General features: G+C 41.6%; 1 protein-coding gene across 2 annotated transcripts in view; it reads left to right on the forward strand.

Annotated features, from left to right (window-relative positions):
* The window catches only part of tnr (tenascin R (restrictin, janusin)), a 55,204-nt gene that overhangs the window by 9,923 nt on the left and 21,252 nt on the right, over positions 1-24,029 (forward strand). The window contains exons 3-12 of one of the 2 annotated variants that reach the window (XM_023977952.3): positions 4,245-4,508; positions 5,705-5,820; positions 7,948-8,098; positions 11,359-11,628; positions 12,075-12,278; positions 13,455-13,544; positions 13,864-14,127; positions 16,177-16,443; positions 21,155-21,274; positions 21,919-22,062. In XM_023977952.3, coding sequence (XP_023833720.1) covers positions 4,245-4,508; positions 5,705-5,820; positions 7,948-8,098; positions 11,359-11,628; positions 12,075-12,278; positions 13,455-13,544; positions 13,864-14,127; positions 16,177-16,443; positions 21,155-21,274; positions 21,919-22,062 — 1,890 coding nt within the window. The remainder of the gene's footprint in view (positions 1-4,244; positions 4,509-5,704; positions 5,821-7,947; positions 8,099-11,358; positions 11,629-12,074; positions 12,279-13,454; positions 13,545-13,863; positions 14,128-16,176; positions 16,444-21,154; positions 21,275-21,918; positions 22,063-24,029) is intronic. The other variant, XM_023977953.3, reaches the window with a different exon arrangement.

The following is a 24,029-nucleotide window of genomic DNA, read 5'->3' on the forward strand; positions in this document are numbered from 1 at the left end:
AACTGTTTCGCAGTCTTATGGCTTGGGGGGTAGACGCTGTTCTCTGTGACTAATGAGAGGCAGATATACTGTAGGCCTTGTACTGGAGGGAGGGTCTGGCCTGTCTCAAAGACTGTGTCATAGTATTCATAGCTGATTTTGAAAAGGCCTTTGATAAAGTATGACTTGAATTTATATAAAAATGCCTGGACGATTTAAATTTTGGAGAATAGTAACCCCAGTTGTAAAATAGTAAATAATGACTACTTCTCAGACAGTACTGTCAAGGGGAGTGAAGCAAGGTTGTCCACTGTCAGCATATCTATTTATTATGGCCATCGAAATGTTATCTATTCAAATTTTATCCAACAATAATATCAAGGGGTTAGAAATACGGGGCTTAAAAACAAAGGTTGTCATTGTACACTGACTATATGTTTTCTTTTTAATTCGCAATTTGGGTCCCTGCACAGCCTCATAGAGGATCTAGATAATTGATCTAATCTCCCTGGATAACAACCTAACTATGATAAGTTTACCATATTACGTATTGGATCGATACTGTGTAGTTTACCAATAAAATGGTCTGAGTGGACATACTCAGTATTAATATCCCGAAAGAAAGAAACAATCTCACTACAATACATTTTAGTAGAAAGTTAGAACTTGTTGCCATGGAAAGGTAAAAACCTGTCTATTTGTGGAAAAATCAACCATATTAAATTTAGTCATATCCCATTTACCATTTACTTATGGCTCTGCCTTAAATTAAATGAGCAAAAAATATGAAATAATCTCCAGAATATACAGTGCATTCGGAAAGTATTCAGACCCCTTGACTTTTTTCACATTTTGTTATGTTACAGCCTTATTATGAAATGTATTAAATCTACACACAATACCTCATAATTACAAAGCAAAAACAGGTATCTAGAAATTTTTGCAAATGTAAAAACGGAAATATCACATTTACATAAGTATTCAGACCCTTTACTCAGTACTTTGTTGAAGCACCTTTGGCAGCACTGGGAGAGCATCCTGACCAGTTGCATCACCACCTGGTATGGCAACTGCTCGGCATCCGACCATAAGGCACTACAGACGGTAGTGCGTACGGCCCAATACATCCCTGGGGCCAAGCTTCCTGCCATCCAGGACCTATATACTAGGCGGTGTCAAAGGAAGGACCAAAGAATTGTCAAAGACTCCAGTCACCCAAGTCATAGATTGTTCTCTCTGCTACCGCACGGCAAGCGGTACCAAAGTCTAGGTCCAAAAGGCTCCTTAACAGCTTCTACCCCCAATTCTGAACAATTAATCAAATGGCCACCTAGACTATTTACATTGACACTGTTTTTACACTGCTGCTACTCGCTGTTTATTATCTATGCATAGTCAATCAATCAATCAATTTTATTTTATATAGCCCTTCGTACATCAGCTAATATCTCGAAGTGCTGTACAGACACCCAGCCTAAAACCCCAAACAGCTAGTAATGCAGGTGTAGAAGCACGGTGGCTAGGAAAAACTCCCTAGAAAGGCCAAAACCTAGGAAGAAACCTAGAGAGGAACCAGGCTATGAGGGGTGGCCAGTCCTCTTCTGGCTGTGCCGGGTGGAGATTATAACAGAACTATGCAAGATGTTCAAAAATGTTCATAAGTGACAAGCATGGTCAAATAATAATCATGAATAATTTCAGTTGGCTTTTCATAGCGATCATCAAGAGTAGAAAAACAACACGTCTGGGACAGGGGGCGGTTCCATAACCGCAGGCAGAACAGCTGAAACTGGAATAGCAGCAAGGCCAGGCGGACTGGGGACAGCAAGGAGTCACCACGGGCGGCAGTCCCGACGCATGGTCCTGCCAGGTCCTCCGAGAGAAAGAAAGAGAGAAGGAGAAAATTAGAGAGAGCCAAGATTTTCAAAATGTTCATAAATGACAAGCATGGCAAATAATAATCAGGAATAAATCTCAGTTGGCTTTTCATAGCCGATCATTAAGAGTTGAAAACAGCAGGGCTGGGACAGGTAGGGTTCCGTAACCGCAGGCATAACAGTTGAAACTGGAATAGCAGCAAGGCCAGGCGGACTGGGGACAGCAAGGTGTCCATGCCCGGTAGTCCTGACGTATGGTCCTAGGGCTCAGGTTCTCAGAGAGAAAGAGAGAACGAGAGAATTAGAGAGAGCATACTTAAATTCACCAGGACACTGGATAAGACAGGAGAAGTACTCCAGGTAACCAACTGACCCCAGCCCCCCGACACATAAACTACTGCAGCATAAATACTGGAGGCTGAGACAGGAGCGGTCAGGAGACACTGGGGCCCCATCCGAAGAAACCCCCGGACAGGGCCAATAGCAGGAAGGATATAACCCCACCCACTTTGCCAAAGCACAGCCCCCGCACCACTAGAGGGAAATCCTCAACCACCAACTTACAATCATGAGACAAGGCCGAGTATAGCCCACAAAGGTCTCCACCACAGCACAAACCAAGGGGGGGCGCCAACCCAGACAGGAAGATCACGTCAGTAACTCAACCCACTCAAGTGACGCACCCCTCCTAGGGACGGCATGAAAGAGCACCAGCAAGCCAGTGACTCAGCCCCTGTAACAGGGTTAGAGGCAGAGAATCCCAGTGGAGAGAGGGGACGTTTCTTTACCCATTACATGTACAAATTACCTCGACTAACCTGTACCCCCGCACATTGACTCGGTACAGCTACCCCCTGTATATAGCCTTGTTGTTGTTATTTTATTGTGTTACTTAAAAAAAAAACTTTATATATATATTTTCTTAATTGAACTGCATTGTTGGTTAAGGGCTTGTAAGTAAGCATTTCTCTGTAAGGTCTACCTACACCTGTTGTATTCGGTGTGACAAATACAATTTGATTTGATTTAAATACGTAGAAACTATGAGAATGAAAAGGTTCAGAACTTTTGTGAAACATTACAGCACAGTTGAAAAATATATGGCATTTAGTAATCACTGGATGGTTTTCAGAACTAGATGGAAGGGGCTGAGTGTAGCTGAAGGGTGGGACTAAAAAGAAAGAAAAAAAAAGTTGTATATATGTATAGTATGTATACGCTGGAAGTAGAAGCCTAAGTATAGTCCATTAGTTTACTCCAATTAAGGGAGGGGTAGTAGGGTTAGGAAAAAATATAAATACAGATATATATGTATATGGGGGATTGGAAATTACATTCATAGAACCCACAATCTGTCGGCAAAATTAAAGCTTATCTACCCCCTAATTTAAAAAAAAAATACAATAGTAAGACAGCATCTCAAATGGCATCCTATTCCCTTTATAGTGCACTACTTTTGACCAGAGCTCTATGGGTTTTGGTCAAAAGAAGTGCATTATAATTGACAATAGGGTGCCATTTGGGATGTAGCCAAAGCCCTTCAGAAGAAACGTTGCTCTAAGCATCTAAGCATTGGCTTCACGTGGAGACTCTCTTCATTCTGTTATAAGGCTTAGTTAATGTGCTCACTCCCTATACCCCATATCAATCACCTTACTACTGGTTCCCTTTTTTGTGTCTTACTTAAGACTGAATCTGGTCCATGCGATAAATCTTCCTAAGTGATGCCGCAGGATGCCGCTCCTCACTCCAGGGTCAGTCTCGAGGAGGAGGCAGGCTCGGCTCCATCTGTCGTGTGCGTGTGGAAGTAACTCAAACTCTTCCTCAAGTACCTCAACGGCTCCCCTAGGAGGGCTTAATGCTCCACCACCACCACCACCACTGAGCCCAATCTACAGAGGAAAGTCCCACACCACTAGCTGCCTTCAGGACAAGATCTGTTACTCACTCTCTCTGATTGAGCTGTAAACTTAAACACTCCTGTTTATGCAGGGCTTCATTTGCATTCTACACTCAAACCATCTCAGGCTTATGGCATGGCTCTGTCCCAGTTTCCCCCAAGAATATCAATCCCTTCCACAAATCCACTCTCATATACAAGCTTAGTTGTGGTAGTGGCACCACTGGGGTATTGTAAGTTAAAATGAACAGGTCTTGCACTGTTTGTTTCCTCTGCATTTTGGGTCACTTTGGGTGATTTCAACACACATTTGGAAGTCAAGTGCACATCAGAATGTGTTGTTTATACAGTACATGTGGGTCAAGTGGGACCTAAGTGAAAATAAGTAAGTCAGTCTTCACTGGCTACAGTAGGTGCAATATAATGCATGGAAGTTCAAGTTTGCAAGGTTTTGATTTCATACTATGCAAACAACATTTCATCTACAGTGGCTCCGGATCTGAACCTGCGTGTGCGGGGAGTGACAGAGCGTACCATTGACCTGGAGTGGGAGGGGTTGGTGTTGATGACAGACTACCTAGTCACCTACGTGGCCACCAGCCCAGGTGGGGTCCAGCTGGAGATCAGGGTCCCTGGGAATATCACCAACTGCAGTATTCCAGACCTGGAGCCTGGCATCGAGTACAACATTAACGTCTACGCTGTGCTCAACAACGTCATCAGTGTTCCTGCCAATGCTCAGGTATCAACCTGTGAGTACAACAGGCAGCCATTTTCTATTACTATTTTATTTGGGACCTCTGCTTAAGTTCTCCACAAGGTCCAATTTTTTTCTGCTTAGGTTTCCTTTCAGGTGTCAACCTGAGTACTACAACATACAGACATCCAGTTTCCACTTATCATACTTCTTCTTTTACAGGAAAGTGGTCTTAGAAGGTTTATTGTACCATCACAGACCGGGGAGGGATTTTTGATTTGAGTTGATTTATTAGGATCCCCATTCAGAACACTTGAAACTTTTCACACACAAAAGTGATTCCACTATGGACGCTATGGAAAAAAAATGCTACTTGCCAGAATTGAAACATGTCACGTAAATTTTACCTACAAACAAAACAACCATTGTTATACTGTATACACTAGGCACCTTGTCCTCACCATTGAAATCTGGGCACTTAGGTTTTCCACAACAACAACGCAAAAACTCACACATACTTTCACAGACAAGTTTTGAGAAAAATCCTGTTGGAAGGAGGAGGCCCATCTTTGCCAAGAGGATGTGATTAGACTCTTGCCACCTGCTGGGTATAAATGCCAGATTGGCAAATTTCTGCAGGCTCTCAGTTTCCAGTCAATATTTCTCAGACATATGCAAAACTCTCACTCAGGCCCAGAATAGAACATGTTTATACAGTAAACATTCAATTATCTGTCACGGACTGATTGGGCCTTTGCTAAAAAATTACAACTCTCATCAGCAGGCAACACTCCTGGTTCTTATATTATCACTAATTTTGAAATGATCAAGTAAATAGAGACAGGAGTATGTTCATGCAATTATGCTCAAGTTTCTTTCTCTCTCCCTATAATATAATTATTAAGCTTTGCATAGTTCATTTTTTGCATAGTTATTTTATGTTTCATATGACTGATGTACTGTATCTGGACATGTTGTGTATTCATTATGTGTTTATAGCTCAAAGATGACCTAATGAAGAAACATTTTATATAGGGACCATGTAAACAATTACTGTATTAAACAGTTTGTTCAAAGATAATGGATGTGCACCTGCTGCCTGGCCTGTTGTAGTCCACTAAAAAAGAAACTTTAGCCACAGGGTGAGGTCCTCTTCCCCCTGCCCCTATGCATGGAAAGCTCTGTAAAAAGGGAGATTTATTGAGCATACAGAAGATGGAGGCCTATAATACAGCTCTCCTTGCCTCAAAGATCTCTCAAATCCAGACGGTTTAGTCTTCAAATCCATCACAGAGACATCCGTGGAGGTGCAGTGGCAACCATTCTACTACTCGTTTGATGGCTGGGAAATAAGCTTCATTCCAAAGGTAAGGTTTCACCAACAGAGAGGACAGATATTTATTCAATACTGGCTACATCCTTAAACATTTGAATGAATGAATGTTGTTACAGTGTAGACATATTGTTACATACATTTGTTACATTTAACAGATGCCCTTATCCAGAGTGACTTACAGGAGCAATTGGCTACCTGCCATCCTATCTCTAGGATCCCCGACCATGCAGAAAATCTTTCTGCCTAGGGATTGGTGGAAAACTGGTTTGAATTTGAACAAAACAGAAGTTTGTATAAAACATTAATCAAAACCATACAAATGTTGACATCTACCTTACCTACAGTATTTCTGAAAGAAAAATGTATTCAAGAACAGCTTCCCGATAGAGATGAAAGAATTCAGGTTTGGCGATGTTCTGGGAACAGCAGTGTGGCACTGTACACAGCAGTATGCTGAACAACAACAACAAACACACTGTACAATAAAACCTGTCATTTTCAACTCAGTCTGCTTACATCTCAGGAGAGTTCCTTTTCAAATAGCAACATTATATTCCTATATTTATTATATATTATATTCCTATATTTATCATATATTTTTGATATGCCCATCCATGGTTAGATTTTTACTCTTGGATGGTAGAAATAGCGGAACATTTGGGGAGGGGATAGATGTTTTACCCTCCAACTTAAAGTCTACCAAATTAGATGATGGATTGCCCAAGGCTTATTGACGATTAGGTGGATCAGCAAGCAGGAGCCATTTTCAAACCCATAGCCATATTAGCTACAGGTTCAAAGTTAGGAGAGCTTTCCCTTTAATTCCCTCTATAAACACCAGGTACTCTTATCCTCAGTCCCTCTCTCTATAATTGGCTTTCTCCTTTAGGTGTTCCTAGCTAGGAGGATAGAAGTTTGGCTGGGCTCAAGGACTTAAAGCTGAGGCTTTTAGATGAAAAGCATAAATGCCATGGAAACAAACTCGGGAAAGCTCTTTTGGAGGTGACAGACTATGAATACAAAGCGACATGGGAGTATTTGGGTCACAGTGCACTTTAATCTACATCATTGGGTGTGAGGCTGCCTACTACAGTAGACTCTGCTAGCTAGCTCCTTCTCCATAAGGGGTCTGAGTTCAAACTCAACGTCGTCMCTTAGAAATCATATTAGAAGTCAGAGTCTCAACCCCTCTGGATTTAATCCAAAAGAAAAGATTAACAATAACGTAATGGATGTGAGCATAAAAGTGGCGGCTGGGGACAAACAAGAGTTCACAGTGCCAAAAGCACAAAGAGATGAGAGCTCGCCCACTGAGTCACCCCACACCAACAGCCTTTATCTGAGACAAAGTGACCCTGGAATTAATACTGTATATTCACMGTTTTTTTTACCCAATATTATCATACCAATGTACTTATCAGGATGGTTCACTTCAGTCAGACAGTCAGCAGGTAGCCTAGCTGTTCGACCATTGGGCCAGTAACCAAAAAATCAACACATTACACTGCACCTATCAATCATCAACCTGTCAATCAAACATTGTGTACATCACACTTTCTACTAAGTCATTTAGCACAGAACTCTTAACAAGACCTGGAGATTAACCACCAAAAGAACAACCAACGCAAGCAGAATCATATTTATAGATGCCATAACTTGGTGCCCGTCAGAGCAGTGAGGGTTGAGTTTTATTCAGATCCTTCCTCTGCATAAACAGCTGTCTGGGGGAGTAGCTCACACTCCTCCATCAACAGCAGGTGGGATTGTTTACCTGTGTATGTATGAGAGGACCAGGGCCAGATTACCGAACAGGCACGAACTGGAACTTTTTTGGGGTGGGAGGTTGTGGCTCCCCCTGGAGAATGGGGGCTCTCAGATAGCATATGATAGAAAAATGTGTAGAACTGAAGTAAATTTGATTTAAAACTGTCGGTGCCCCAAATGCAGTAGTAGAGGAGCCCAAGTGAAGCCAGAAAGTGTGTCCCAAATTGCACCCTGTTCCCTTTATAGTGCACACATTTTTACCAGAGCCTTATTGACCCTGGTCAAGAATAGTGGACTATATAGGGAATAGGGTTCCATTTGGAAACTATACTGTATATGACAAGAGGAGCCCAAGTGAAGCCGGAGGGTTCTGCCTGTCTGTGTTCTCTGACAGGACAATGATGGAGGGATGACAGCCCAGCTGCCCAGCACCATTACTTCATTCCACCAGACAGGCCTGAGACCAGGGGAGGAGTACACCGTCAACCTGGTAGCTCTCAGGGACCAGGGCCGCAGCCAGCCCGTATCCGCCATCGTCACCACATGTATGTATGGTTTCGTCGGTGATCCCATAAACCTCACAAATCCATCATTATCAAACTTCTATCTATCTACTATTATACATAAACATTCGGTTGTAGAAATATCCTTACTTGTGGGTGTTTGAGGGCGTAGACCTGTGGACGTCTCATTGTATGGCATCCATATTAGGAAGTCCCATAGTTTTCAGGCTAAACCATGTGTCACTGAAAATGAGTCTCTTTGCCTCTCATATGTTGTCTCTATATGTTCCAGTATCCCCACCCCATACCCTGTTCTCACCATGTGACAGTCTTTAGGCTAATCCGTGTAGCTCAGACAAAGACCACTCAAGATGGGGGAACTCACACATACAAATCTCACACACACCACATGCATCACACAGCTGAGACTAATTGAAAATGTCACCTTGACGAATGGCTTGGTCTGCCAGCAATTATGCACTTAATGTAAACTTCACCCAGGAATTCCTCMGAGTGACAGTTCCAGACAGTAGGATTAGATTCAATTGAACGTTTCCATAACAATTCAAATTACGTGTCCGCAGTGAAAACACCATTCATTTTCCAACCCTGGCCCACTGTCAGTTGTAATTAAGTAGGCATTCATAATTCATGAGCATTCATACATTTTTCAACATATCCACCCGCAGATACCTTATTGGATAAATAAAGACACATTTGAAGTCACTAAATTATTTCTGGGCGTAAAGATTTAGGCATCCTTCTTCGAGGAAAGAAAAAAAAGAAATCAATATCAAATTTCTGGTGAGGGAATGAGGGAATTAATTCTTGGCCAAGAATCTTGAAACCCCTTATGCGATCTTCAAGGAAACATCATACGCTCTTTTTTGTCAGGTTTGCTGCAAGAAGAGTTTCGCAGTCAGGTACAGTAGGTGTTCCAGGTGTTAATGTTTGGGTCAGAAGCATGGGATAGGTTTAGCTTCGTTACAAGGTCTGTTGAAGCAGCAGATGTTCCCTGCTGCAGCCTCAGTGAAAAACAAGTTAATTATAAGGAAAGCCAATTAGCACACTCTGAGAGACATGTGACTAATCAGACATGTGACTAATCACCACTCTGACATTGTTCCCTCCCAGAATGACAATGCTATAAAATAAGTGTACTGTTCAGTAGATCTACACTGCAGCAAATGTTCCCCCACCTCCAATAATGTTTTTTTAATGCTCATATAGCCAACAGCATAATGTGTTTTTTTCCCAGACGTAATCTAATTATTGTTGGATCCACACAATTGACATGGAAACAATTTGATTATTGGATGTATTTTCAGTAGCTATTTCTATAACGCCCCAAGTCTCTTGTGTTGTTTTACATGGTCAGCAATTAATTAACTGCATTCACTGCCAACACCTTCATTTTACCTTTCTAAATGTGATTCAAATTTCAGAAAGGTACTCACATGGTATAGCTGGTATATATTCTTGCAGGTGCATAGGAACAAAGCGATAATTTTAAAGAAAAGTGAAACCTGCACACTGCTCTTCCTAGTATCACTTTCTCTTAAGCTTACGTTTCTAAATGTGCAAATCAGTGTTTTTGTATCAATTCTGGTGCTGTTTGGTACACAACTAGACATGACTACCTCATGTCGTATTAGTGTGAATTGTACATACAGTACCAATCAAAAGTTTGGACACACCTACCCATTCAAGAATTTTTCTTTATTTAAATTTTTTTCTACCTTGTAGAAAAATAGTGAAAACATCAAAACTATGAAATAACACATCATGTGGTAAACCAAAAAGTGTTATACAAATCAAAATATATTTCACATTTGAGATTCTTCAAAGTAGCCACCATTTGCCTTGATGACAGCTTTGCACACTCTTGGCATTCTCTCAACCAGCTTCACCTGGAATGCTTTTCCAACAGTCTTGAAGGAGTTCCCACATATGCTGAGCACTTGTTGGCTGCTTTTCCTTCACTCTGCAGTCCAACTCATCCCAAACCATCTCAATTGGGTTGAGGTCGGGTGATTGTGGAGGCCAGGTCATCTGATGGAGCACTCCATCACTCTCCTTCTTTGTCAAATAGCCCTTACACAGCCTGGAGGTGTGTTGGGTTATTGTCATGTTGAAAAACAAATGAAAGTCCCACTAAGTACAAACCAGATGGGATGGCGTATCGCTGCAGGATGCTGTGGTAGACACGCTGGTTAAGTGTGCCTTGAATTCTAAATAAATCACAGACAGTATCACCAGCAAAGCACCCCCATACCATCACACCTCCTCCATGCTTCACGGTGGGAACCACACATGCAGAAATCATCCGTTCACCTACTCTGCGTCTCATAAAGACATGGCGGTTGGAACCAAAAATATCAAATTTGGACTCATCAGACCAAGGACAGATTTCCACCGGTCTAATGTCCATTGCTCGTGTTTCTTGGCTCAAGCAAGTCTTCTTCTTATTGGTGTCCTTTAGTAGTGATTTCTTTGCAGCAATTCGACCATGAAGGCCTGATTCACACAGTCTTCTTTGAACAGTTGATGTTGAGATGTGTCTGTTACTTGAACTCTGTGAAGCATTTATTTGGGCTTCAATTTCTGAGACTGGTAACTCTAATGAACTTATCCTCTGGAACAGAGGTAACTCTGGGTCTTCCTTTTCTGTGGCGGTCCTCATGAGAGACAGTTTCATCATTGTGACTGCACTTGAAGAAACGTTCAAAGTTCTTGACATTTTCCGGATGACTGACCTTCATGTCTTAAAGTAATGATGGACTGTCGTTTCTCTTTGCTTATTTGAGCTGTTGTTGCCATAATATGGACCTGGTCTTTTACCAAATAGTGCTATCTTCTGTATACCACCCCTACCTTGTCACGACACATCTGATTGGCTCAAACGCATTAAGAAGGAAAGAGAATTCACAAATGAACTTTTAACAAGGCACACCTGTTAATTGAATTGCATTCCAGGTGACTACCTCATGAAGCTGGTTGAGAGAATGCCAAGAGTGTGCAATGCTGTCATCAAGGCAATGGGTGACTACTTTGAAGAATCTCAAATATAAAATATTTTTTGATTTGTTTAATACTTTTTTGTTTTCTACATTATTCCATGTGTTATTCCAAAGTGTTGATGTCTTCACTATTGTTATACAATGTAGAAAATAGAAACAATAAAGAAAAACCCTGAAATGAATAGGTGTCCAAACTTCTGACTGGTAATGTATGCTAACTACCCATATGGATCTCTAGATCATGAACCCTGTCTCCATATTTATCTATGCTATCCCTTACAGTGATTGATGGGCCGACTCAGCTGATAGTGCGTGACGTCTCGGACACGGTGGCCTTCGTGGAGTGGACCAATCCCAAGGCTAAGATCGACCAGATAGTACTGCGTTATGGTCTGGTGGGGGGGGACGGGCCTAAGACCACCTTCCGTCTGCAGCCCACACTCAGCCAGTACTCCCTGCAGGTGCTGAGACCAGGCTCGCGTTACGAGGTGTCCATCAGTGGTGTTCGCAAGGGCAATGAGAGTGGAACCATCTCCACAGAATTCAGTACCGGTGAGGACCGTCAAAAACAGCTGGACCATACAACCAGCCGCTTCTATATCATTGTGCATGCCATGTTTGATGGATTAAGTCTATTTCATGTGAACACAAACAGCACTGTACACATAACTCGACATCCTTCAAATATACTGTACTATTTGTTAAGCTCTTTACATTTTCACAATGTCTTCCATTACAAATACATGAAAGAATGCCAAACATGTAGGCCTACTGGCATGCTTTTTAAAGATGTATTCAGGGCAGAAACAATACCAGTCATAGCCATCTAAATAAGTGTAGCTTTGAATGTATTATTTTAAAATCTATTATTATCTATAATGATGTTCTATTTCTATGGTCATATCATCCTGTTTTACTATCTGACTGACTGATGAAACTGCATGTGGAAACCATGTCCCACTTCTGATGATTGGTCTCAGTGGCCCCAACATTGTCAGTTCTGTTGTTCCTCTCAGAGATCGACGCACCCAAGAACCTGCAGGTGCTGTCCAAGGCCTCCACCACCCTGGAGCTGGAGTGGGACAACAGCGAGGCGGAAGTAGAGGGGTACCAGGTGGTCTACAGCACCCTGGCAGGGGACCGGTACGAGAAGGTCATCGTTCCACGCAACGATGGACCCACCAGCAGAACCACACTCACAGGTGGGGATAACTTTAGTTCATGTTACACCTCTGTTTTTAGGACAAATAATATAATGTGGGGCCTCCGAAGTTGCAGAGTGGTCTAAGGCACTGCATCACAGTGCTGAGGCACCACTACAGCCTCGGGTTCGATCCCAGGCTGTGTCACAGCCGGTCATGACCGGAAGCCCCATGGGGCGGCACATAATTGGCCCAGCGTTGTCTGGGTTAGGGGAGGGTTAGTCCGGGGGCCATTTCCTTGGGTCATTGTGCTCTAGCAACTCCTTGTGGCGGGCTGGGTGCCTGCAAGCTGACTACGGTTGGGAGTTGGATGGTGTTTGCTTTGACACATTGGTGCAGCTGGCTTCCGGATTAAGCGAGCAGTGTGTTAAGAAGCAACGCGGCTTGGCAGGTCATGTTTCGGAGGATGCATGACTCTCAACCTTGGTATCTCCAGAGTCCTTTGGGGAGCGATAGGATAAGATCATAACTACCAATTGGATATTACGAAAAAGGGGGTAAAAAATATATATAAGATAACGTTCATGCTGTACTATAGTGTAATATGATCAGGACGTCTGTTGAATAACTGAGCGAGATTCTAATGTCGTGGATTTTATTAAAATGTTTATCAAAGTACTGATAGGTTTCCAGACATGAGTTTTCAGATGTCTGTCTTCAGGTGTCTTATGTAAAGCGAATATCAGAATAGGGGAAAGCATTGTCTGCGGGATGACAGCTGTCAATGCTTTCCTTTCTCCATTTCTGTAACCTTATAAGATCACTGATGTAATAGCGATTTTTACTTTACTGATTAATTATGCGGTTGAAAAAAGGTTAACACAAATCTTAAGAAAACATATTGATGAACAGGGTATTTGGCAAGCCCTTCATTATTAATGCAGTTTTTAATAGGCAGGTCTGTAAGGCTCCATCTGCTTGCTAATTCTTTCTCTTTAATATCATCATACTGTATTGTCCGCCAGGGTATTGCATGGAGAGATTCATTCACATCACCAGCTAATGTTTAATCGTTTTCTATTCACATACTAATTAAAATCAATAGTTGGCCCGGTGTCTTGTGTCTCTCATCGTCCATCTGTCATACTCTCATACACACTCTCTTTCTCCCTCGCTCTCTCTCCCTCTCTCTTCCTCCCTTTCTCTACCTCTCTCTTCCTCCCTCTCTACCCACAGACTTGTTGCCAGGTACAGAGTATGGCATTGGTATTTCGGCCATGCTTGGCACCAACCAGAGTTCTCCTGCCACAATGAACGCCAGAACTGGTAAGTGAGTTAATCACCTGGCTCATCTGTGCTAATCAGTGATCACCACCATGTTCTCTTTTGTTTTGTTTGTTTGAATTTCATTGAAGCATGAAAAAACCGCGTCAAAATATAATTTACTGTACATGCGTTTATTTATAGGCTATGCAAATGAGTCTAGGTACAGTATGTGTATTTTTGTATCTTTGTTTTATTAGCTGCACTAAATCAAATTCCTAACAACTTCGGTTGGTATGGCAGTAAAGTATTTAATCTTAAATAAAAATATGTTTATTTGTATGTTGATTATACTTGAACTACTCTTTACTGTGTGTTTCAGGTCTAGATGTCCCCATGGACCTGACTGTGACGGCGTCCACAGACAACACCATCACCCTGCTGTGGGGGGTGGTCCAGGGGCCTATCGACCACTACATGGTCACCTACACCTCCTCCTCTGGGCTGACCATGGAGGTTACTGTCCCCAAGGACGTGACCACCACCACTCTCAATGACCTGGAGCCAGGCACAGAATACACCATCACTGTAGCTGCCCAGAGAGGCAGGCAGCAGAGCACTGCAGCCACCATCGATGCCTTCACAGGTACTGTAACTGTATTGTACAAAGGCCAAGTAAGTGACATAACTGACATCACATTGTACTATTATTAATAGCAGAGCTAGAAGTAGTCTAACCATATAAACAGCATTTACACCATGAGTTAACAGGTCAGAGGTTATTTCCCCTTCTAGGGATTATTTTGGTGTCTGGTCAAAAGTAATGCACTATTCCATTTAGCTATTCCATTTAGGACACAACCTGTACTGTATCTGCACATGTACCAGTTCCAGGAACCTGAAAATATATTGTATTATTAGATTAATAAAATATGTAGTCTATTAATAACAATTTCTTTTCAAATACATTAGTTAAAGGTCAGTTTATTCAGTGAATCTCCCACATCACTATACCCGAACAGGCAATTATGAGCTGAAGTGTAGAAATGACTGCTGCACTAGAGAATAGGCTTGCTTTGCATGCAATGTGGAACTACTGTTGGGAAGGTGAATACAAATCAAGCTATTAGGTAGTGTCAATCTTTGATGTAACAATTCATGTAAATAATTCACAGTTAGCTAACGTGCTCATTACATGTGCTTGCTAATCGCATCACCATCCTTCATCCATTCATCTATGCAGCAGAGAAAATATATTATTTATTGCTTTTTTTTCTTCACTCCATTTATCTTTCCTGTCCCTCTTTTCTTCACACTCCTGTACATCTGTCTACATCAGGCAGCAAGCTGTCTTGGTAGTCTTCATCTTTCCATTGCTTCTTGTTTTGACAACACACGCCTTTCAGCGTCTTTTATTGGTGAATCTTTCAAAAACAGCCAAGCCTTGTTGACGGACGTTTTTTCATCCCATCTCTACTGTAAACATTGACATCCTTCTTTCCCTTTGTGTTCATCATCATTCCATTGTCACTGGTCTCCTACTCTGTGTGTCTGTCGTCTTCAGCTCTTCACATCCATATCACGTCTCACTGAGAGGGAGAGAGCCTCCAGAGAGATCTGCCCATTATTGACCAGACATGCCATCCACTGACTGACTGACTCTCCCCTGCCATGAATGCCTCTAAACAAACAGTCAACTGACTGACTGACTCTCTCCCTGCCAAGCCTGCCAATGAACCAGCATCCACTGACTGACTGTCACCTGGATTGCCTGCTTCTGAACCAACCATAAACACTGTATACTCGATTTCTTCTGCACCGTACTCTGACTGATAGACTCTGAGTCTGTGCATTCAGTTTTGAGATGCATTCCTATAGCGATCCATTATCTGAACACGCAGATATGGTTCACTGAACGCAACACTTATCCGAACCGTGGCAAAATTAGTCTACCCTGCAAGGCCCGCGACTCAATTATTAAACATTTTTTGCCTGTGAGAAGTCTAAACATGAGTTCTATAAATGAGTCTTTCCCCGAATCTAGGAAGTAAGGACTACTAATCCATCCTCGTATTTACATACTCACCGAAATAAAGAAGGGACCCTGCAAGCCGTTCTCATAGCCCTTAAGATCTATAATCCACAGGGACAGACAGGCGAACTTACGCGATGGGCCCAACACAAGTCCAACTGACACCTGACAGCTGAGTACGACCCTCCCCGCAATCGCTATGCCTGCTGCCTAACCATCACACTACCAACAGAAGAGCTGACACAATCCCCACACGACTATTAAGAATGATAGAGACAACCGAGTCTGGACTCAAACCGAATAACCAGAGAATAAGGAAGGAGGCATATCGTCCGACTACATGACCGTCATACAAGCCATACATCACTGAACTAACTGACTCTCCCAGCTATGCCCTGCTGCTAACCATACATCCACTGACTGACTGACTCTCCCCTGCTATGCCTGTCTCTGAACCATACATCCACTGACTGACTGACTCTCCCATGCTATGCCTGCCTCTGAACCAGCCATTCACTGACTGACTGACTGTCCTTTGCCTGCCTGCCTCAGAACCCCAGCACCACCAGCCATATTGACAGCAGATTATCAAATCAAATAAATGAAAATGAAATACAGCCCTTTATGACCATGCAGCTGGTGTCTTTGACCTTTGACTTTCAGGCTTCAGCCCTGTCATTGCGCTTTACTTGTCTGACATCACGTGGGACTCGGTGACGGTGGCATGGAGCGCCCCGGCCCCACCCGCAGACCTTTACATCCTCAGCTACAGCTCTGAGGATGGCACTGACACCTCCAAGGTCACCCTGGACGGATCCAAGACCCGGTCCTCTGTGGAGGGTCTCCTGCCCTCCACACAGTACACAGTCAGCCTTATCACCATACAGGGAGAGGTGACGTCTGAAGCTGTCACAGCCACGCTCACCACAGGTAGGCTACTTATTGTATCTCTGCAAGGGAGACTCTTATCTCCCTCACTAACTTCAAGCACCAGCTGTCAGAGCAGCTCACAGTTCATTGCACCTGTACATAGCCCATCTGTAAATAGCCCATCCAACTACCTCATCCCCTTACTGTATTTGGTTATTTATTTAGCTCCTTTGCACCCCAGTATCTCTACTTGCACATTCATCTTCTGCACATCTATCACTCCAGTGTTTAATTGCTATATCGTAATTACCTCGCCACTATGGCCTATTTTATTGCCTTAACTCCCTTATCTTCCCTCATTTGCACACACTGTATATATACTTTTTTTCTACTGTATTATTGACTGTACACTTGTTTATTCCATGTGTAACAGGGAAACAGGGTTGTATTCATTAGTCACCAAATGGACGAAAACAGACTGAGACAGGGAGAGACTACCTAAACTTGTCCCATGACAAAAAAGTTTTGCTACGGTGTGTCCTATTGCATACAACCCAGAACTATGCTGAAGGTTCACATGGTTCAACATGGGTCATTCAGGGACAACAACAACACTAAACGACTGACTAATGCAAAACTGCTGCAACGTCGTATACATTGATTGACCACACTCACCACAGGGTGCATTGATGTCTGATTTGGGCTGACGGTTTGCTGACACAAGACAGTTGCTAATGAAGGACAGCATTTTCCCATACTTAGACTTTCCTGTACAAACTTCTCATACTTAGGATATCAATCAATCAATCATTCAATCAATCAATCAAATGTATTTATAAAGCCCTTTTTACATCAGCCGATACACGTCCCATTGTACATGCTGTACATGCTTGGAGTTTGTTGTGGTTTGTTCTGTTTGTCAGCAAGTAGTCTAGGTCCAGAAGAGAACACCACCCAGACACTTTTATGGCATGTCTCTTGCTCATTAAGATTATTACACTCCCAGCTGCACTACTAATGAAACACAGAACCACCTTTCATTTCTTTATTAATGCTTCTGTGTGTAATCCTCTCTTAATTACCCCTGCTTGAACGTGGAGGTGTCGGGAATATTCAGCTGTCGCATCAGCAGGCTGTTACTCACAGTCGCAGCTGCCAAGTAAAAGGAAATATGTTTTGTCTGAGGAGGACCGGACAACTCTATAAACACTATGGAGCCACCTGCATACTGCCGTCTGATTACTGCTCTTGTTATTGCGTTGCTATTTTCAGCTTGTTTTTATCAAGACACGTTATTATATGCAAATGAACCACAGGGTTGGTGGGCATGCTGTGGTGCCTGGCTGTCTTTGAAGGTTGACATATTTCTTTATGTTTTCAAGTGGCACTTCTTATGCTAAGTCTGAATCACGGGATGACAACATGTTTACTGTACCATATGTTGTAGTGCAACACATAGGATGCATCCAAAATGGTACCCTATTGAGTGCACAACTTTTGACCAAGGCCCATAGAACTCTGTTCAAAAGTAGTGCACTATATAGGGGATACATACATAGGTGAATGCAGGTTAGACTTGTACTATAGAAGCAAATCACATTGCTGCATTCTGTCTTCAGTTTCCCCACATTATGTCACATGAATATTTAGTTTAAATTCACAGCTATAACAGCAGCATTGCTGATTGGAAAATACATTTAAAAAATAGGCATTCGCCACTGTTTCATACTAGCAAAATGTAAATGAAGCTGAAGCCTAACTTATGAATTGTCCTCAATGTTGGTGAATAATATTCGTTATTGTAATGGAAATGGGAGGTTGGGGGTGTTGGTTTTACAACAAAAGAATTATGTGTTCAGTCCACAACAGTAGAGAGAACCAATCCCTCTATCCATCCCTTCCATAATGGATGCCAACCTTATAAGTCTCTTTAATTAAGAGTCTATTGCCGCACCTGTTCGCACCTGAGCATCAATCTAAGTAACATAATAAAAAAATCCCCATCAAAATCCATCCGTTTAAGCTAGAGATATCAGGTTTTTGCCTGGGCTGCGTCTCAATCCGCCACATCTGCATATGTTGGCCGAGCTACAGCGGTGTTTGTCAGACCATGAGACATTGCGAATATCGGTCTTCTCACTAAAACGTCTGTAGCGTCCAAATGGAAAGGGGGAGACTCTCAGGAACGTGATGGTGTTCTCTGTTGTACTCTACGACCCCCACAAGTGTCATGGGACTCGTCTGAAGGTAACCCGTACAAACAAATGGTGGTAGTATTGTGTCAACAAAAATAAGGGGTTAAATGTGTCCAAAAAACATAACATTTCCTGAGCTTTCTTATATCTCCTAGATATAGGACATACACTTCAAAACCTTATTATGTATTTTTTTCCATTTATGAATGTGTTTTCCCTTTATGAATGTGTTATTCAATGTGTTTCTATGGGCCATAGTAGTAAAGGCCAAATTCAATATTTTATCAAATAAATTCACTGTAGCACATTCAGAGATCAATTCATAACCATTAATCCAAAATATTTCAAATTAAATTTAAAAAACACTTTCTGTTTGTCATAGATGGATGTAATTAATATGAGATGCAAGGCGAAGTCCTAACGAGTTCGGTAAGCCAAGCTATAGCTCTGTGGGACGTTCACAGAGATGGGGGCAGATGTTTTTATCAAGAGAAACCATTAGAAAATATGCTAATTTTCTCTCACAAAACATACAACTATGTATTTTACAGTGATAAGGAAGGTGAAATCTTATAGTCATTTTATAATTTGATTATACTATATTTAGAAAGCATAAAGGTAATTTCAAGCCTACAGTTTTATTGAATAGAAAATACATCATATAACATGTATCATATTTTCATATTTGTATCATATTTGTACTGTGTACTTGAGCTTGTGTCCTCAAAAGTGACTACATTTAGTTACATTTAACTGGTTAGTACCCTCCATTCCCCAACGGCTTAGACTTTTAGAGGTTAACTGTTTGCTCACATGGTCCCTGGTAACCTTTGCTGCCGCAGCAGTAATGGCTCAGGGGACAGAAACAAATCATGAACTAATCCCTTATGGGCAACAGCACTTGATCACAATGCAAATATCCATGGCTGTTCTCCTGGCTCCGGCCAGCTCAGCATGCTATGTACCTACATATTTTATAATGTACCTAATGTGCAGGATAAACACAGTGCTTCTTACACTATGAGAGGAAAATGTGTTGGTTTTATCAATAAATAAGTGTGTGTATATACGCTTCATTTAACTTCCACTGCCCTCCAAAAGTTGCTGAATTTCCTCTTCACTTCAGTGTCCTCAATTCAGCCACCTTGGTTGGAGAGAGAGGTAGTGGCAGTATTCTCTTGAAACCCTTTCCTTTCATATACGGAAAGCATAGACTTCAAAGTGCTGAAATATATTGAACACACGGAGGTAGCAGCTTCGTAAGAAGGTTAAGTTAAATGTCAAGAGCGTCTTGTATGAGTGTATAGTGTGAGTCTAAATAGCTCTCTCCACTCACAGTCCGTCTTCCCGTATTCAGGTTGAAAATGACTGATTTTATCATTGATAAGCACCTAAATTGGAAAACAGTGGCTTTACTGTAACATGCTATACAGGATATCAGAGCTCAGGTTCTCCACTTCACATCTCTTTATTGGTTTTGACTGACAGCTGTTATAAACTTGAGCCCAGCATGCGACAAGAAGATGCCCCCATCCCACTAATTAGGCTACTTTTGCACATTTGTTGTTGTCTGAGGAGGGAAATGCTGTAAATTGAGAGGAGTCGATGTGTTCTGAAAGATGAGATGTTGAGCATCATAATAAATACCGCTTTGATGTCCTACCACACACACATGACTCCAACTGTGCACTTAACATTTCCATATGAAAACTATGTTTGATCCATAGTTACAAGGATGACATACGTTATACCCTGTGTTGTCCTGAACAGAATGAGCCTATGTTTGTCATATTGTGATGAAAATTTGCCAGGGAAAACGCACTTGAATGCACTCATGACTCCATTCTACGCCCACCAAAATTACAATTTCTTTGTTTGAAGTGCCTTTTGAAAGCCTAACACTGTACGATTGTATTTTAAAATGTAGCTAGCCACATTGCTAATAGAATAAGCTTTGAAATGATGTCCACCTGACCCAGATTGCGATTTAATGGAACGTTTTTGGATTGAGTAAACAACAACAGTAATTGTGTAATGGTGGGGATGCAGGGCTGTGTTCCAAACAAAAAAATTACAAGTGTGCTTGTTTCAGTTCCTCAATGGCAAAGCTATGAGAGTAAAAAAATATAAAAAAGTATAGCTGAAAGCTCTTTACCTTAGTCATAAATGAGCATTGAAATTACTTAGGAACTGTGCAGTTTGGAGAGGTGTGTGGCCACATGAAGGCACCAGTTAGACCTCTCACTCAAACCCTTGTAATCGTTTTTCCGTATCTTGCACCTTCTCCAAAATGTAAATTATGTTACTGAATGTATCCAGAGTATTTTCAGATTTCGTTACTAAGAAATGCTGTGAAAAGTACAGGAAATGTAAAATGCACATACAGTAAAATCAACATTGTAATGTTTGGATTCAGTCTTGTGTCAGGTGAACTGTTGTGTCTTCACCTTTGGTCTGATAATTTCACCATAATCTCCAAAGTGTTCTCTCAATTGCTATGGTTTTTAGAGATATTCAATTTGGCCCAATTTCGACAAGTGTAAGGGGTTAACGTGTACTATTATTCTCTGTCGTAGGAATGGACCCACCTAAAGAGATGACTGTGTCATATGTCACTGAAGACTCTGTCATCATATCATGGTTGAGACCTTTTGCCGCCTTTGACTATTACAAGATGTCCTACCAATCAGCAAGAGGTAGGCTAAGACATGTTTTAATTGAAAAGTTACTTAAAGGCCCAGTGCAGCCATTTTGATCCTAATATCAAATAATTCTGGGTAACAATTAAATAACTTACTGGAATAGTTTTCCATTCAATGGTCAAAAAGAAACAAAAATAGCTTTTTTAGCATTTTTTTTTTACATTTCTCAAGCAAAATGTTTGTCAAGACTGTCTGGGAGTGGTCTGTGTGTGGAGGGGAAGGGTGCCAAAGAGGTGCTTTAAACACAGTGTGGATCAATCCACCAGAGCGGAGGGGCTTAATGGGAGGTATATGTAAACTGAAAACGAGTTATTATTGGCAGAAAGGTTTGGAACTTGCTTTGTTATTGGTCTATCGCCCACCAGGCAAGCCAAAACTCCATCTGTGCAAAACATGCTGATTAGAAGGTCCTGTGTAGATTGTATTTTCAACCAGCAACTATTGGGGAAATAAAACTGATCACTTTTTCCACCCCTTTACAGTGTTAGTTTCCTCAGTTGAAAATGTGAAATTTGACTGCACTGGGCCTTTAAATAAAATACCAAACTGTTATTCCATGGTCTCATGGAGGAAAGATAGCATGACAGCAGTAACAGTGCGAAATGAGATTAAAATACTTTTTATTTCATTTTCCTCAGGGCGAGTGGACAGCATCGTGATTGACAACGACGTGACCAACTACACCCTGTCCAGCCTCCACCCGGCAACAGAGTATGAGATCAACCTGAACGCCGTGAGGGGAAGCCAGGAAAGCAAGTCCATCACCACCAGTGTCTTCACAGGTCAGTATGGTCCCCATAAGGAGCAAACTTCGATATCAGCCACAATGCCACTATGCCCCTGTACATTTTTACTGGTCCAAATGTACATTGTATTATATCATTTTTGTATCCACATTCCACTCCACATATTATTCCATATACTACACCAAATGTTTTGGTACCCCTCACCCCTTACTATCTCAGCCACAATGCCACTATAGAAAGTGACTATGTAAAGGGACTGCACAATTTGTAATGTTTTTGCTCCAAAAGTCAATGCACACATTGTGTACACATTGTATTTATGGAATCTTTGTCTCCACATCCTGCACAATTCTACAGAACAACTAATGCAATTCTGTTTTGTTCAATAATTTAGCTTGTATACAAAAATGATAGCTAGCCTTGTTATTATATGTCTGCGCCTAGGGGTATGAGATGGGGGGACAAAATGTTCTGGAGTCAGACATTGCCTATTTAAAAGATAAATGGAATGTTCTGTCTTTTCAGTGAATTTTATTCCTAGTACCAACTCTGTGGAGCGCTCACATCGCCAGCTGCACACTGAGAAATTGTGTTCCAACACAGACATACAGACAGTAGAATACTGTCTGGCTACCTGCCTCTCATTGCTGCCGCAGTGAATGTAGTTACTGTTACCCCCTTTACCTTATAATTGGTAGCCTCTCCTCCTATCTGTCTCTGCATTTCCTATATCAGCCAGTCAGTTAGTCAGATAGACCTCTCAGCATTGATCTGTGTGAGATGTGAGATATATTTCACTGCTAGTGAACCACCAGAGAGAGGTGTGTAGGCTGCAGCAGCTCCTCTGTGTGTGAAGTGAACTCCACTAACCTGGGCTTAACCAGCTCTCCACTGCATGCATAATCATCCAGCTGATCCTGAAGTGCACCACCGCATACTGATGAGCCAGTTAGAGATTTCTGCTCCAAAATCAGCAGGCTCATAACTAGAGAAGAGAGACAGAAGAGAGAGACAGACAGAGAGAGAGACAGAGAGAGATGGATAGAGTGAGAGGTAGAAAGAGCACAATTCATGTGCTGCTCTCCACCTTTAAAGCGGAAGAATGCTCTGCATTTGCCAACTCTTCTTATAATGAAGCAGGGCCTGTGGTGCTGCTACTGTAATAGCTCCAGAGGATAGCATGGAGAAATAAAATGCCAGAGTGCCATCATTAAATTCATTTAAGGATTGGACCCTTTTTTTCAATTTTAGCCTAAAATGACATACCCAAATCTAACTGCCTGTAGCTCAGGAGCTGAAGAATATGCATATTCTTGATAACATTTGAAAGGAAACAATTTGAAGTTTGTGGAAATGTGAAATTAATGTAGGAGAATATAACACATTCGATCTAGTAAAAGATAATACAAAGAAAAAAATACTATTTTTTTTCTTCTTCATCTTTGAAATGAAAGGCCAATGTATGACTTAGGAATCTAGGCGCAATTTAGATTTTGGAAGCAGTGTTTGTGCAAAGTTTTAGACTGATCCAATGAACCATTGAATTTCTGTTCAAAAATGTTGTATCAAGACTGCTCAAATGTGCCTAATCGGTTTGTTAATACATGTTCAAGTTCATAACTGTGCACCCTCCTCAAACAATAGCATGGCATTATTTCACTGTAATAGCTACTGTAAATTGGACAGTGCAATTAGATTAACAAAAATGTAAGCTTTCTGCCCATATCAGTTATGTCTATGCCCTGGGAAATGTTCTTGTTACTTACAACCTCATGCTAATCACATTACCCTACGTTAGCTCAACCGTACCGTGGGGGTGACACCGATCCTGTAGAGGTTTTAATTTATTTGTATTGTATTTTTTGTCTCACTTGAATAGAATACAAATGCTTAGTAAATACATATTCGCTGCTACATAACACCCCAAATACACAAAAAAAAGGAAAACTATCTCCATTTTCACTACAAAAATGTGCTATATGGAACCAAAAGGGTTCTTTGAC

This window comes from Salvelinus sp. IW2-2015, linkage group LG32 (genome assembly GCF_002910315.2).
Source record: "Salvelinus sp. IW2-2015 linkage group LG32, ASM291031v2, whole genome shotgun sequence".
NCBI lineage: Eukaryota > Metazoa > Chordata > Actinopteri > Salmoniformes > Salmonidae > Salvelinus > Salvelinus sp. IW2-2015.